Source organism: Muscardinus avellanarius (assembly GCF_963383645.1).
Source record: "Muscardinus avellanarius genome assembly, chromosome: 14".
In the NCBI taxonomy this organism is placed as follows: domain Eukaryota; kingdom Metazoa; phylum Chordata; class Mammalia; order Rodentia; family Gliridae; genus Muscardinus; species Muscardinus avellanarius.
Genome location: NC_137800.1, coordinates 69,214,230 through 69,231,280, shown reverse-complemented (window position 1 = coordinate 69,231,280; position 17,051 = coordinate 69,214,230). Strand labels below are relative to the sequence as shown.

Sequence of the window (17,051 nt, the reverse complement as noted above, 5' to 3'; positions counted from 1 at the left end):
CCCACAGTGCCCTCCTTAGTACAGACCAAGGAGCGCTGAGATTTTCCCCAGGAGCAGCTCCTGGGTCTCCTGCTGCTGAATCAGGTGGTGGGAAGGTTACTGGGACAGGAGATAAAGAACATTCAGCGTGACTCTCATGGGGAGTTCTATCTGCCTCTAATCAAGCACAGGCCTGCGTTCCTCTGGACTGTGTTGGAAGGGACCCAGCTCCGAAGGCCTCCAGCTGATTGATGCTGATTGGGAAGCCTTTGCTTTCCTACTGTTTTCTGTTTCTTTTCTTTTTCTTCTTTTGTAGCCAGTGTACTTGTGCAGCCCTCCACCCTCAGCCCCCATGGAACTGGCTCTGATTTCATCCGGGCCTTCCTTACAAGCCATTTCTAATCACTAGGCCTAAAGAGAAAGGGACAGAGGCCCGCGTGCTCAGCCCTCCTCTTCTGGTTCTATAATTACAGTTGAACTCTGCTGGAGTCTGGCACAAAGGACCAGAATCTTGCTCTCTGTGAATCTATGACTTTTTTAAAATTGCAAGGCACCCCCCAAAAAAAATATGGAAGAGAGACAGAGGGGCTTTTAGAATCATGACATTCTTAAGTGGCTTCACACACTGGGATAGAAGGTTCTCTGTTTTTGTTTTTTTTGTATGTGAATTCTTAAGGTTAGAAGGGACCCGAGGTTTCTTTATCTAATGTCCCTCACTGTCCAGCTGCCTCCATCACTGAATTTTCATAACTCATAAGGAGTTCAAGCCTATCCTTGAAGACCATCACAGAACCTCCGGGGGCTGATATTAATGGCTTTATCTCTCTTCTTTACGTACTAAAAGTACGTAATCTCTCTTCATACTGACTGAAAGTAGCTTGACTCACAATAGTAGAACTGGCTCCCCTCCCAAGTCCTGACCACAGGGCAGGTGCCTGACACACAGCCATTCCAAGGCAGGAACAGCAGCTTCTACAAATGCTGTGGTTCTGAGCATAGTAGAGAGAGGCGATGTTTCAAAGACAAGAAAGCACAAGGCTGAACGATCAAGTCCACCTTCCCAGCTAGGGAAGAAAACAGGGACAAACCCCCGAGCAAAAACAGCCCCAGATTCCACAAATACGTTTTGGTGTGAAATAAAGCCTCAAGCCTGCACCAGTCAGCATAGATGATCCCCTGCTATGCCGCTGAGCACGTGCAAACATCGGAACGAGGCAGTAGAGAGAGCTCTTGTAGTTTTCCGAGTGCCTGAGATGAACTGAGTGTCCCCCAACTTCTCGCGCGCAGCCATGGCTGCCAGCGTGCTGCAAAGCCTTTCTAGAGCCGAGAAATGAAATCCTCAGAGCCTTTGAAAGGCTTCCAGGAATGTCAGTGCGCACGGCCTGCCCACCCTGCTGAATGCCTACTTTGGCTGTCTGCTGAGTACTGAATGTGCCAGCCTGGGGGCCTTCGCACAAAGAGAGAAAGTGTTTCTCAGGCAGTGAAAGGGGGGAGGTTCAGCCTTTTAGATCTGAATGGTGAGATTCAAGAAAGTAGGTGATAAAGTGGCGGGATGAGGAGGGGTCCTCAGGAGAGATCTGAGAAAAAGACCAAAGGAGAACGGGTTGGCATCTACCTACATGTGTATAAATCCCCTGTAGCTCCCCACTGTCAAATCTGGAAATACAGAATATGGCAGAATATGGTCGCACTGTGACCTTGCTTTTTTTTTTTTTTTTTGGCACTGGGAACTGAACTCAGAGGCATTTTACCTCTGAGCTACACCCCTAGCCATTTATTTTAAAAATAGCATCTCACTAAGATGCTAAGGATCTCACTAGACTGCTGAAGCTGGTCTCAAACCTGCAAGCCTCCTGTTCCAGTCTCCCAAGTACTGGGACTACAGGCATATGTTACCATGCCCAGCTATATCCTTGCTTGATTATCAGTGTGTCTCTATCCCTCTACCAAGATTGTCCCCATATCCAAGCTCCTCTTGATCATCTGAGAGAAAATATTTTCAGGCCCGACAAGGCACATATAGGTGTACTTATGTTTACACGTCAATACTGAAATGAATATAAGTGCTCTTTGTCCTGTGTTGTATAGGATTTTCTCCATTGTGATTCATCTAAATAGCTTAGGATATTTCCCCCCTTAAACTTAATTTTAAAAACAAAGAAACCCATTTTGCATGGTAAGCCTTTCTCTGCCTCTTCCCCAGTGCTTCTCATAACCCTTGGCACAGCGTCTCCTGCTAGAGGAGAGAATTATGCTGGCGTTTTGAACTTTTCCAAAGAGGCAGTCTGATGTCATTGGTGGCAGACAGAATATGTATGTATCTGTCTTTTGTCTGCACCATCTGTTTTTGTCCTTACGGGCTATGGTTCAGGTTTTCTTCTCTTTTTCCAGGAAGGGTGCCTCTCCCTAAGAGCACGGGCTATAGGTGTTAAAGGGATTCTAACACGATTTTCTAACATGATTTCCCCCTGTTCGTTCCTTCCTAGAATCTTATGGCAAGGGCCTTATACGACAATGTCCCAGAGTGTGCTGAGGAGCTGGCCTTCCGCAAGGGGGACATCCTGACGGTCATAGAGCAGAACACCGGAGGGCTAGAAGGATGGTGGCTGTGCTCTCTCCACGGTAGGCAAGGCATCGTCCCGGGCAACCGGGTGAAGCTTCTGATTGGTCCCGTGCAGGATACCCCCTCCAGTTATGACCAGCCCACCTCTGGACCTACCCATCAGAGCTTTGGCCAACAGAAACTCTACCAAGTGCCAAACTCACAGGCGGCATCTCGCGACACCATCTACCAAGTGCCACCCTCCTACCAGAATCAGGGAATTTACCAAGTACCCACTGGCCATGGTATCCAAGAGCAAGATGTATATCAAGTGCCACCATCAGTACAGAGAAGCATGGGAGGCACCAATGGTCCCCACTTAAGTAAAAAGGTAAGTGGCTAACTAGAATTTTGTTCCTATTGTTTTGTTTTTTTTCTATTGCATCTGGAGTAATAGAAAAGTTCCCAAAATAACAAATGGAAACTGCCCCAAAGTAAACAGAACAAATGCCCCAACTCTGGCATCATTTGGCCATTCATCAGTTAACCTAACTGTCTTGAACTGCCACGTTCCAAATACTATTGATCAGCCGGGCGTGGTGGCGCACGCTTGTAATCCCCACGCTTGGGAGGCGGAGACAGGAGGATCACGCAGGTTCAAAGCCAGCCTCGCTGGCTTAAGAGACCCTGTTTCCAAATAAAAATATAAAAATAGGTCTGGGAGTGTAGCCCGGAGGAGGGTTTCATCATTTCCCAATGGTTCCACCACCTCCCACACTGCAGATCAGTCCTTTAATCACAGTGGACACTTAGGGGCCACTCAGACCACACCCACACTACAGCAGGTGGGGAGTGATGCCCTCTATAATCCATAACAATTTGGGATAAATAGGAATGCATTCATGAGATGGTGAATGTTGAACATCCAGTATATTTTTGATGCTTGGGATGAATCTCTGATGCCTATGATGATACTTTGATGACAGAGGATGAGCCTCTACAGTGTTTACACTGTAGTGAGGGAAACACTGTAAAACACAATGACATCAGATGGAGACCTTGCTGTGAAGAAAATCATGTCAGTAGACTGACAGGGACAGTAGCCAAAAGCAAGATGATGTTTTCATGCACATTACAAGGAAGGGAGTTTCTCTTTCATCTACTATCAAATGCTAGTGATTCCCTCCAGGTTTGGTATTAAGAATGGACTAATTTAACAGAACAAGAAAATAACTCCAAATTACAAGAGGAAGACTGGAGTTAGATACCTAAAAGAGCCTGCTGACTCTTAGAATAGTAAACATTGGTGTGCTCTATCTCAAATAAATTTAACACACTACCTGAATTTATAAACCTTTGTCAATTAGCAGATATCCACTTGCCTGGAGCTAGAGTCTTCTGTTAGAAAAAAAAAATGTGGGGACTTGCTGTTGGATCCCTGTAAGTAACAAAACCAAAAGTGCGTTGTGTAAACACTTCTAAAGAGTACATCCTCTGAGTGTATGCTCATTAGGAGGAATTCTTCAAGAATTGATTTGCCTTCCGACCTGCTTTCTCCAGGACCCCAGTCTCCGGCTTCAAGCAACAGACTGAGCTGTGACCTTTCAGAGTCCTTCTTAACCCAGTGACTTTAGATTCACAGGGAAAGGCAAACCTGGCCTCTCTCTGCAGAGGAAGAACAGGAAGAGTTAAAAGGTGTAACTATAAATAAATAACTCTCTCATTCTTAGTCTCGGATGCTTGCACCTTAAAAATAGCTCCCCATCACGTGAGCTGTGCTCAGCAGGCAGACGGGAAGGCCAGAACAGGAAATGCTTGGCTGAAAGGTGGTGGGCCCAAACTTTCATCACAGTTGATTTTGGCAGGAAGGGGCATGTTTTCCTTTGGAGACACGACCTTTTCAGTTCCAAGTCTGAGAGGTCTGAAACTTCAGACTTCTCCCCACCACATGTATTGAGGATTTGCTCCGGGTGCTCGCCCTCTCTGAGGGGGAGCACTTTCCCTTGCCTCGGGTTGATGTCAAGGGGTCGTGCGCCCAGGGTGACTCTCAGATGCTCAAACTCCATGTGTCGCTTTGTTTTGTTAATTCTAAACTCAGGGGAACAACATTTGTGTTTAGCCAAAGATAGGTGAGTCCTGTGCGTGCAAACCGGCATCTGAGCAGGCCCTCTGCCAGCCTGCCAGGGGGTGCGGGCAGAGTGGGAGCGCTGGGGATCTAAGTAGCCTCGTGGTCAGGACTGGAAGGACAGGAGGGGCAGGCCCGGCTTCTTCTCTGTCAAATTGCGAGTGTTCTCCAGGACACTCAGGCCTTCCGGTCCTTCGGCCACCTGCCTATGTCCACTGCCCCCTCGACTGCCACCAAATGGTCTTGTCTGCCCTCCCTTTTCTTCCCACCCACCCTCTACTTTCTCTTTTCCTTTCTCTTCTTCTCTCTGTCTCCCTCTCACTCATTCTGTTCCCTTTCTTTCCTTCCTCCCCTCCTTTCCATCTTCCCTTTTTGTTTTCCTTCCCCCTTCTATCATGTCCTCATTCTCTCCCTCCTTTACCCTCCCCCTCTGTTTCCTCCCTTTCCTGTTTCTTTCCCAGTGGAGATAGTTTAGCTCCTAAGAAGTGATTTCACCTTCCAGCTAATAGTTACGGCCTTTAGACTGTCCACCCATGTGGCCCTTGCCATCGCCCTCCCCAGTGTATGGGAATTGAGCTCATGGCTTAAGCCACAGACCCGAGAGAGCGTCTCAGTGCAGCGTGAACCCCGTGTGTATGTTCTGGTTCGATTGTGAGTTCTCATTTCAGTAGTTTTATTGACTGGCTAATGAAGCAGTTTGCTTATTTTCTCTTGTAATGTTTTATTTTTCCTTGCTCACTTGCTTGCTTTCTCTATTAATTGCCCATATGCACGGTGGTGGGAAGCCTAGAACTAGATGTTCTTGGTAGTTAAGCTGTGGTGCTTAAAAACTATTCAGCAAGAACATGAGGAGGCAGCGGAATCCTGTTGTGAATCACTGAAGTGTGGTTTTAAAACTTTAGTGAGCAGAGAATCGCCCAGAGAGGTGGGGAGGGCGAGTCAAAATGCAGATTCCTAGGCCCTTCCCCTCCAAAAGTCTCATCCAAGAGGATGAGACTTTAATACCGGCGATCTGCATTTTATCAAGCTCTTTGAATAGTTCTGTGGCAGGTGACCCAGGACTACACTTTGAGTAACGCTGTAGAGAGACGATGCAGAGGCTTGGCTGGGCTCCAATCTGATGATGATGATCCGGGACTTTCCATAGATCAAAATTCCCTCAACATTGCCACAGAGTATGGGCTTCAGAAGTTTTATCCAGCAAGGTTTTTTTTTTTTTCTACCAATGAATCACTTAAGAAAAACACACACACACACACACACACACAAAAAAAAAAAAAACACCAGTGAATTCTGCCTTCTGTGACTTCAACTTTGCTCTCCGGGAAACCCCAGCCTTTACTTATCCTCCTCATCCCATCCACATCAACCGACTTTTCTCACTTATTAAATCAGCATTGAGAGCAGGGAAAGTTATGTGGTCCCACCCTCCAAAGACAGTGTGTGTACTGCAGAAAGCGTGTGGGTGCCGGGCTCTTCCTTCATAGCTGTCTGTCCCTTGTTACTTACCTTCCATCAGATTTGGCCTCTGCATCTGTAAAATGGGAATGATCATATTTACCCCAAAGGGTCTTTGTGAGAAATAAATGGAACAATATAAAAAGAACCTGGTGCGATGCTCAGCACAGAGGACACTTAAGGAATGAGCTGCCCGCGATGGTCTTTCAGACCTTTCTCAGTTTATGTGGAACTGTACTAGGCTTGTATTTATCATATATACTAAGTCTACACATACTCTATTGCCAGCATAGATGCTGTGTCCCGTAGCATGAGGCTCTTCGAGAACTCTTCAGAGGGTGGGAGGGATCTCCCAGAATTATTTACAAACCTTATATACCATATATCCTGGCACTTTTACTTAAGTTTCATTGGTCTTTTTCACTCTGGGTTTTGTGAGCAGGGCTGTTGTATCCATTAGGCATTGTAGGCAAAATGCCCAGGATCCGCAAGAATGTTTGAGAGCTGCATCTAAAAGGAAAAAGGGGAACCTCGGAGCTCCAAAATATGAAATGGAAAAACTGTGGAATATAAACCCGTAAGCAATTAGACAAATGTCTAGGAAACAGCATCATGTCAACCTCATGAATTGTTATAGTTAGGGCTCGTCACTATCCCTCCCACTTGAAAACAATTTGTAAGTTAGAGTTTTCTCACTTTGCAAAGATTTCCAAGTATGCGAGGCAATCGCCAAGGGCTCACAGGCAATTCTAAATTAAAATGGGTTACTCAGAGTCAAATTATTTGGAAAACTGAGTTCTATGTATAAAAAAAAGTTTCCACTATTTTGAAAGCGAAAATTCTTCTTAATATGGGAGTTTGTTTTGGATTGGAGCTTCCAAATGCTCCAAAACTTCAATCCCAAAATACCCTCATTTCTCTGCTTCAAAGATCAGTAAAACTTCCTCTTGAGCATACCCATTTCATGCTCTATCTGCATGGGGAATTATATGTGTTTTTCTGATTACTCTTTGGACCTATTGCTTTAATATTAACTGGTGGAATTAGATTTGCTTTGCCTTCTTCTCAAAATTACTTTGGAGCTAAATTGCAAGCTCCATTAAAGCAAGGCTCGAGGCTGTTTACTGCTATAGGTCAGTCACATAGCAGAGTGTCAGCACACAGATGATGATAGCCCAGTGAATGAATGAATGAGTGAATGAGTGAATGAACAAGGTAGAGGCAAGAAACAGAGTATTAAGTTAACCTTTAAGGCCCCCATTAAAAGGTAGTTCTGATCTTACAACCACCCACCATCACACTGCTACGATCATTACCATGTGCCATGACAGATGTCAGATCATAGGCAGTAGTTCTCTGCCAGAAGGGCCTTTGTGAACGTCACCACCCATTTTCTGCAGTCATAGCTCTCTATAATAAGTGAGTACCAAAGCAAAGTATGATTGGTAGAAAGTTGGGTTTGTCTGAGGCCATAATTTTTATATATTCTTCCCAGCAAGATTTGTTAACTCTTTTATAGTCAATAATAGAAAAAAATAACTTCTACTGAGCCTCACAGCTTCCTTTGGATGCAGTGTAGTTTATGCAGAATTTCCCCTATTTTATCTATAGACTCCTATTCATCCTTCAAAACCCATCACGCCATTCATCTTTTCTGTGATGTTTTCTCTCTGCAACCCAGCAGTTTCTACCTTCTCTCTGGTCTCAAATGTGTCATATACATCACTGATTTTAAGACAACTCCCAGGACCATTAAAAAAGGTCATGGCCTGCACTTCTACTGTGGATAGGGTGGTCTCGGCTGGGGCAAGCACGGCTTCGAGACAGCACTCAGAATACTCAAGAATTATTAAGATTTACCAAGGCCTGATGGCATCATCTTTAAGGAGCATTTCCTATCTTCCAAAATAGGACACGGACGGATGTTGGCAGGAAATGATTCAAAGGTTTTAGGTAGGTCTTCCAGGCTCATTCCTGAAAGGTAATATAAGAACCAAAAACATGTTAGTTACAATGTCTACACCTTCTTAGACATTGAGTCATCATAAATTACACACAGACACACACACACACACACACACACACACACACACACACTACAACCATTGGCTAGAAAACCAAGAACTTCCCTGATTGGATTATGAGGCATTGCTAAATATGGTTTCCCAAAGCAACACTCAGATACCAACCAACTAACTGCAATATGTTTAAGCAATATAATTTGTCTACTAACAAGTGAAAAATAGATTTAGAGGAAGCGAACGCTCGCAGGGAAGATAAACTCTGACTCTATCTTACTTTCTTTTGTTCCTTGCACACACACACACACACACACACACACACACATACGTGCTGAGCTCAAAAAGTACTTCCAGGGCAGAGAGTGCCTCCATGAATAAGCTCATTAAAGTATATCTGTGGGTCCGGAACTGTGCATTTCTATGTAAAGATAAACCTAATTGAAATATGTGGGTTTTTTCCTCAACGCACTGCTTCTGAGCTCTGCATAGAACTGGAGTTTCATCTAATGTTTCTCCCATAAAGAATCCAGGTACAGCCGGGAGTGGTAGCACATGCCTGTAATCCTAGTACTCGGGAGGCTGAAACAGGAGGATCACAAGATTGAAGCCAACCTCGGCTTCAATTTGGTGGACTCTCAGCAACCTAGAGAGAGACTCTGTTTCAGAACAAAACATTTAAAACGTACTGGGGGTAGTGCTTGGAGGTAGAATGCCCCTGGGTTTAATACTCAGTACAAAAATAAAATCAATATGCATTTTAAGTCTTCCACAAAATTGTTGTCCTTGAGTGCTGAAGGGCAGACTTTATGACCTCATGTTGAAAACGAAAAGGCTTTTCCCAGACAAGCCGCCCACACTAGTGGAGTGAGCAGCCCCATAACACCTCCACAGACAGGAACAAAAGTCCTTTCTGTTCAGCCAAGGCCAAAGCCTTCATACTCGGTTGCAATTTGTCATAAAGCTCATAGATAATGCATATTTCTAAGAGCGCAGTGGCAGCGTCCCATAAGCCCACACCAAGACAACAGAGGTTAATCTTCCTCTTGCAGAGACCCCATGCCAAGTGACGGTGCTTATCAATGGGCATAGGGAGGACACCCTGGGCAATATGATAACGCTCTATTTGGGAGGTGGAGAAAAGAGTAAGTTGGCTTATTTTATTTACCAGTAAAACTGAGACTTGATATTGGGCCGACCTAGCTTTAAAAATAGACGTGTCTGAGTACCGTAGAAAATGCATACCTACAGAATATTAGAAATCAAAGCACTTCTTTCTGAATAATTGTGCCCTAAACCCAGTGGCCAAGATAACATCTAGGAAGGCGTGCCATTCATGTATACGGAGAATGGGTGCGAACACGTAGAACTGTGTGTCTTCCTCAAAAGTCTGACATGATATATGAGGAGATCCAAGGAATTTTCTCTCTTTTTTTGGGGGGGGGGTTTCTGGGGATGGAACCCAGGGGCATTCGACCTCCGAGCTACACCCCCTGCCCTATTTTTTATTCTTTATTTTGAAACAGGGTCTCACTGAGTTGCAGAGGGCCTCACTAAGTAGCTGAGGCTGTCCGCGAACCGCAATCCTCCGGTCTCAGCCTCCCGAATGCTGGGATTACAAGTGTGCGCCACCACGCCCAGCTAGGAATCTTCTCTTTAAAGGGACCTCACAGTATACACATTTTAAGCAAAGAAGCCTTTGACAATGCCAAATCATATCTGACTTTTTCTAATGATTTTTATAATATTTGGTTTTCTTTTTTTTTCCTTTTTTTTATTGGTGCACTGTATTCATACATCATAGTGGGATACAAACTTAAAAATATGGGACGCTTCACGAATTTGCGTGTCATCCTTGCACAGGGGCCATGCTAATCTTCTCTGTATCGTTCCAATTTTAGTATATGTGCTGCCGAAGCGAGCACAATATTTGGTTTTCTTAAAATGAGGCATGTTTAAAACAATTACTTATGGGATATTTTTCACTTTCAAATTTATCAGCAATGGCTGGACATGGTGGTGGACACCTGTAATCCTAGTATTTGGGAGGCAAAGACAGAAGGATCATAGGTTCAAGGGCAGCCTCAGCAACTTAGAAGGCTCAGTAATCTAGTAAGAACCTGTTCCAAAACAAAAATAAAAAACAGTCAAGAGTTTAGCTCAGAGATAGAATGCCCCTGGGCTTAATCCCCAATGCCCCCCCCAAAAAAAAAACATTACCAGCAATGGATTGTTTGGCAGCAACAGCATTGTTAACTTGCTTGTAGCTTCTAGCTTATTCTGCATGATACTTTTAGAAGTACAGTATAGGGTGACCTTAAAATGCCTCTGAGCCTTTATTACTTGGTATCATCGGATCCTCTCAACAGCCTGGTGAGGTGTATGCTACAGCCTTCCTTTACAGAGGAAAGGTCTGTGGTCTCAGAAGTTAACTGCCGAAGTTGACTTGCAGCCCCTAGCAAGAGGCAGGATTGATATTTGAGCCTACGTTGTCTGACTCCACCGCTAATGATTTTAACATCCCAGCTAACGGCTGATGTTGCCAGGCCTTGCAACGAAAGGGCATATTTAGACACTTCATTAGCAATTCCAGAGCACCAGGATCCTGGGCGCTAAAGAGCATCCTGTTAGCCAGGAAGAATTAAAGTCATTGCAGAAGGCTCCCACCTCCAACTCAGGAGTAGAGGGCATTAGAGTTAAGGAATGAGGTCCCCACCACCCAGCTGCAGTGGTCAGTTTCAGAGTAGGCTGATCCAAAAGTCCTGAGCAGGTCATTTGGGGGATATCCAGACTGGGGTACCACTGAGAACCTTGCTGTGTTTGTTTTCTCTGCCATTTGGAAAAGCCATCTTCTCAAATGGTTTCAGATCGTTCACATGGATAACTTCATTTAATCAGATGTAGGAAATCTCCAAGAATGAGCTGGTTTGTGAAAAGGCTCCCCCCAAAACCATGATACCAGACTTTCAAGTTGTGCATCTCATATATGGAAGCAGTTTTCTTTCATAATGTTTATTTGTGAAATTTAGAAAGTAAGCCAGGCATGGTGGTGTGCACCTGTAATTCCATACTTGGGAGGCTGGAACAAGAGAATCGATCCAGGTTCAAGGCCAGCCTCAGCAACTTAGTGAGACCCTCAACAACTTAGCAAGACCCTGTTTCAAAATAAAAATAAAATAAAATAGGGCTGAGGGTGTAGCTCAGAGATAGAATGCCCCTGAGCTCAACCCCTAGTAAATACAGAAAGAAGAAAGAAAGAAAGGAAGAAAGAAAGAAAGAAAGAAAGAAAGAAAGGAAAGAAAGAAAGAAAGAAAGAAAGAAAATCAAAAAGTAGTGAATTTCCCCAAATGTGGTAGTTCACACCTATAATCCCAATAGTAGGGAGGCTGAGATATAAGGAGCGTAGTTTCAAGGCCAGCCTCAGAAACCTCAACAACTTAGCAAGACTCCATTTCAAAATAAAAAATAGAAGGAGCTGGAGACCTAACTCAAAAGCAGAACACCCCTGGGTTCAATTGTCAGCCCCCAAATCAAAACAAAACAAAATAAACAATAGTGCACTTCGAGTAAATGTCTAAGGTGCATTGCTGGTGTACGCAATAGGACACTGGACTTGGGAGCCAGCTAACCAGAGTTCTCCATATGGGAGGCTGAGACAGGAGGATGGGTGTTCGCAGACAGCCTCAGCTACTTAGTGAGGCCCTTAGTGGAACAGTAAGACCCTGTTTCAAAATAAAGAATAAACAAAAGGGGGGCTGGAGGTGTAACTCAGAGATAGAATGCTCCTGGGTTTCATCCCTCGTACCACAAAAAAAAAAAAAGAAGAGAAAAGAAGAAAAGAAAAGAATTCCCATTCACTTCTCTGTTATTAACAGGCTGAATAACCTCCCTGTGCTTGAGTTTCCTCAACTGTGCAGTGGCATGTGAAGTTGGATTCTCTCTACTGGTCTTTGCTAAGACTTTATGATCCAGACATCCTTGCCTGATTCTTTTCCCAGAATCGCTTGAAAACTCTTGGAGAATAACCTGACCTTAAAGGCTCTTTTAAAAAAAAATTCCACTTGACCCTTAATTGTTTTCAGCTCCTTCCTTTAGGGTCCAACCCATCTTCCCATCCAGAGCCACAGGGTCCTTTAGAAGAGCGCTATGCCAGAACACAGCAAGAGCAGGCAGGGTCACAAGGAGACAGGGCCGGCATGTACTGAGCCAGGGAGAATCTGCATTTGACAGGCCCGGGTCCTGGGCGACAAAAACTTCCAAAAAGTTCCTTATTAAGTGCTCTCCTCCCTTCTGAGAAAAACCTTTATGCCAGAACTTAATATTTTCTGCCATTTTCCCCATTGAATCCTCTTGGACTTGGCAGAGGCCTTTTATGAGCCTGGTGTCTCTGGACTCAGCCACCTTCCTAGCTGGCACCGACCGACGTCTTCCATTTGTTCCATCAACGGTTGCCCCTGTCCACCCAGCTAAGCTGTGAGTCTCCCATTTGATAATACCCGTAGTCCTCTGAGCCCCAAGATTCTCACCCCACACCTCCTTTCCGTAGTCACATCCCCCTCAAGGGAGGCTATGGGCATCTTTCGAAAATCCATTTCAAAATCTACATTTTATGCTCAGTGTCCTGTTTGATTTATTTAGACATCAAAAGAACTAAAGTATTTATGCCTTTATAATTTCCATTCAAAAGAACACTCCGGTCCATTGGGATACTGGGGGACAAAAAAGGCTTTTCTGTATCCAACTGTCACAGGTCATATGTACTCAGCTTTGTCCTGAGAAAGACCTCAACCACTCGAGGGGCCCAGACGTCATTTCCCATCATGGCCTTTCATGTTAGACATGTCTAGCTGCTCTTTAGTGCCCGGTCACTCCATAACTAAATATTGCTTTAACACTCACTGCACAAAGAGCTTCCTGAAAGCAGCAGGGGGACATGCGAGTGGCTGACAATCAAGCCACTGTTTCCACCGAGTGGCTGCCACACACAATGCTGTGTGGAGTGAAAGGGACCCTGAGTCCTGTTCCACTCCCCAGCCACCGGTGGTGACTTTTCCTCCTTTGGAGAAAGAGACTGGCTGTGATTTAGATATGGCTAGTAACAGACTTAGTCCCAGCATGAAACCACGCACCAAAATGTCTCTGAAGGAAAGTAAATCACCCCCAGCCCCACAATTCAGGAAAGAAGAATCTTCGAGACAGCCTCAGAGAAGCATCAGAAAGGGTTAACCTTACATGTGGCTGCAGAGGGTGTTTTTAAGGCTGGACTCAAGTTTGCATTATATTGTTGCTATGTAAGTAAATAAATGAGCTCACTGCTACACACCCAAGCCAGACAGAGAGAAGTTATAGAGAATTAATACACCCAGTGTAGGCAACATGTGGCTTTTCCTCTGGTCATAGAAAAGCAAGTAGTAATCTTGGACTTTAAATAGACAAACCTCTGTAGCTTTGCAGTTTCTGAAAATTGGACCCCAGTTCTAATGAGAGGCAATGAAAATGGTAATGTTTCTCTTCCTACGGTTTTCTTTACAGAGAAGAGGTCAAATAGCTCCTTGAAGACAAAGAGGTTATTATAAAACCTAATAAATACGATGGTAGCTGTTTTTAAGAGCATTTACATGAAATGAGTCCTTTCTAATAGACAACTGGGGAAACCTAAATATTCTTGCTAATGCATGAAACCCAAAGAGAGGTAGTATAAATAAATCAGGGAGCTGGGGGTGGCAGGGGGGCGCGGATTAGAGATAGACAGGAAGCGATCTAATTTTACTTTCTACACACGCCAAGAAAAACAAACAGATGACTGCTAATCAGTGAAACATACTTGTAAATTCAGACATTCTCGGGTCCCGTTGATGGCAAGGTTATAAATGCATACTGTAATCAGTGCGCAGAGTAGCGTCTCTTACCTTCTCATCAGTTATGCATTATATTTTCTGTGCACCACCTGGGTTGCCCAGTTCCTTCCTAGGCTGTAGGGCAGAACACCAGAAGCTTGATAACGAGATTCCTGCTCTGCTGGATTCAAGAGCAATCTCCACTGGCCAGTAACGACGGCGTTATCTAAGTATCAAAGGGGAGAATTGCATAGTGCTATAATGCTGGCCATTCCTACTGTTTTAGATTGCAAGGATTTAGACACAGGGGGACAGAGAGAGAAGATACAGAGTTAGAACAGCCAAAAAGTGATGGCTGTTGATTGTTATAATTTGTGTCCTGTCCCACAACTCTCAACTCTCTCAGAAGGAAACCTCTTTGGGTAACATTCTTTTTTTTTTTTTAATTTGTGTATGTGTGTGGTACTGAGGGTTGAATCCACGGGCATTCTACCTTCGAGCCACACCCTCAGCCCTATTTTACTCTTTATTTTGAAACAGGGTCTCACTAAGTTGCGGAGGGCCTCACAAGTCGCTGAGGCTGGTTGCGAACCTGCCGTCTTCCCATCTCAGCCTTCCAAGTAATGAGATTACAAGTGTGTACCACCACGCCCAGCTCCATTATTATTTTTTAATTGTTAAAATTCTAAAAAAAAAAAACTGTCCTGTGATTTTTTAATTTTATAGATAAAATTAAAGATAGAAATTTTCTCTTCCTACGGTTTTCTTTACAAAGAGGTCAAATAGCTCCTTGAAGACAAAGAGGTTATTATAAAACCTAATAAATATGATGGTAGCTGTTTTTAAGAGCATTTACATGAAATGAGTCCTTTCTAATAGACAATTTGGGAAAATTACAGATAGAGTAGAACTGTGAATAAAAATAAACAGCAGAGCAAGACCAATGTTGCTGAAGTCTCTCATGTCTTATATATCACATCTCCGTGCCTCCCATCCACTTTCTTTCAAAAAGTAGGAGACTTTAGTGCAGCTGCTAGTATGGAGATTCCTCAGAAAATTGGGGATGGATTCACTATAATTATCTGGCTATACCACTCCTGGGTCTCTTTCCAAAGGGGCTGAAACTAGAGAACTACAGTAATACACACATACCCACGTTCATAGCAGCATAATTCACACTTGCCCAAATATGAAACCAACGTGGGGTCCATCAACAGATGAGTGGATTGCAAATTTATGGGATATACACACAATGGAATTCTACTCGGAAATAAAGAAGAACAAAATTATGTTATTTGCAGGAAAATGGATGGGCCTGGAGAAAATTAAAGTCTCAGAAAGTGAAGGGTCATATGTTTTTTTCTCAAATGTGGAAGCTAGGGAGTGAATGGGATACCAAAGGGACATCAGATAATGGAGGAGAAACTTCAGTCGAGTGAGAGAGGTGGTCTAAGGGAAGGGGTTGGGGGAAAAGAGAGGTTCAAAGAATGAATTACTTCTATCCACATAATGTATATATGTGAGAATACCAATGTCAACAGCAATACCATGTATGGGGAAGAGAGAAATGGAGAAGGAGCCAGGGGAAAGCCTACCAAGTGCTATGTGCATGTATGTCACTTAAAGAAAAAAAAGCAGGATACTTCTTTTTTCTTTTTAAAATATATTTTTAAATTTTTATTAAGTATAAAAATTGTGCCAGCTGTGGTGGCGCACACTTTTAATCCCAGCATTTGGGAGGCTGAGACTGGAGGATCGCAGTTAATGGACAGCCTCAGCTACTTAGTGAGGCTCTCCGCAACTTAGTGAGACCCTGTTTCAAAATAAAAATAGGGTAGGGGGTGTAGCTTGGAGGTAGAATGCCCCTGGGCTTCATCCCCAGACCCACAAAAAAAATTGTACTTATTTATAGAGTACAGTATATTTTTCAACACTTATATAAAATGGGTATCTATCAGATTGAGGTAACTGGCATATCCATCAGCTCAAAGATTTATAATTTCTTTGTGTTGAGAACATTTGAAAGCCTTTCTTTTAGCTATTTTGAAACATATAGCCAGGCACAGTGGTACACACCTATAATGCAGTACTTGGAAGGCTAAGGCAGGAGGCTCGCGGGTTTGAAGCCAAGCCTCAGCAACTTATTGAGACTGTGTTTCAAAATAAAAACTAAAAGAGGGTACGGCTCAGACACAGAACACCCCTGAGTTCAATCCCCAGTACCAAAAAATAAGAAGATAAGAAACTGTGATAAGTAGCTGACCCACTATGGTAGCAAGTGCAGCCAGTCCTGGTGGGACTTGGAGACTCCTGAGGCCAGAGAGGATTAGCCTTGATGAGTGCTGGGAGGCTGCCCATTTCCCTCAGCGCTCCACTGAGCTGGCAGCAGGCATCTGAGGAGCTGAAGTTTTCCTAACCTTGCGGCCTTTGCCGCTGAGGTGCTGCCCTGGTCCCAGGCCGCCAGCCAGCTCAGCAAGAGGGAGGCCAAGCGGGCACCCAAGGAAAGACGGCCCCTAGGTTGACTGGCTGACACCTTGGCTTGAGTGACACGTGAGCAGAAGTTGTCCTGAGGAAAAAACGCTTCGCTTCTGCACATGCCAGAGAGATGGCTGTGTGTCCAACTTGGCGAGATCCCCTGAATTTCAATAAAGGATCCTGAGTTTGGGGCCTCGCCATCTTTCTCGGGGATGAATGGCCTTGTCTCTAAGCCTCACAGAAGCACATCACCCCCAGGGTTGGCCAGTGGAGTGTCTTGAGCTGTGCTGGTGACATTCTGATGATAACAACAACACCAGGATGAGCAGCAGCCTAAAATAAGAAGCCAAGCGAATCAAGGACCAAAGTCCCTCGTCATTCATTGCTTTGATCTGAAATTCCAATCACCCCTCAGCCCTCACTTTCAAACACCTTATGCCTTTTCAAAGATTAATTCCATTCTCTCTGACTTTGAAAATGATTCAGTTTTGTTTTCTCTCATGGTTTAATCATGAAACATTTTGAAAACAAACAGCCTTGGGATCTGTGATTACAGCGACACAGACAACAGAATCCCTTATCAGAGAGCAAAGCAAGAATTGTCTGTTGTCTGTCCT

At 44.2% G+C, this 17,051-nt stretch overlaps 1 protein-coding gene across 1 annotated transcript in view; it reads left to right on the top strand.

Annotated features, from left to right (window-relative positions):
- Window positions 1-1,531: 1,531 nt before the first annotated feature.
- The window catches only part of NEDD9 (neural precursor cell expressed, developmentally down-regulated 9), a gene marked incomplete at both ends in the record, with an annotated part of 29,883 nt that continues 14,363 nt past the window's right edge, over window positions 1,532-17,051 (top strand). The window contains 2 exons of the mRNA XM_080710278.1: window positions 1,532-1,582; window positions 2,466-2,912. Of these exons, the coding sequence (XP_080566404.1) occupies window positions 1,532-1,582; window positions 2,466-2,912 (498 nt within the window). The remainder of the gene's footprint in view (window positions 1,583-2,465; window positions 2,913-17,051) is intronic.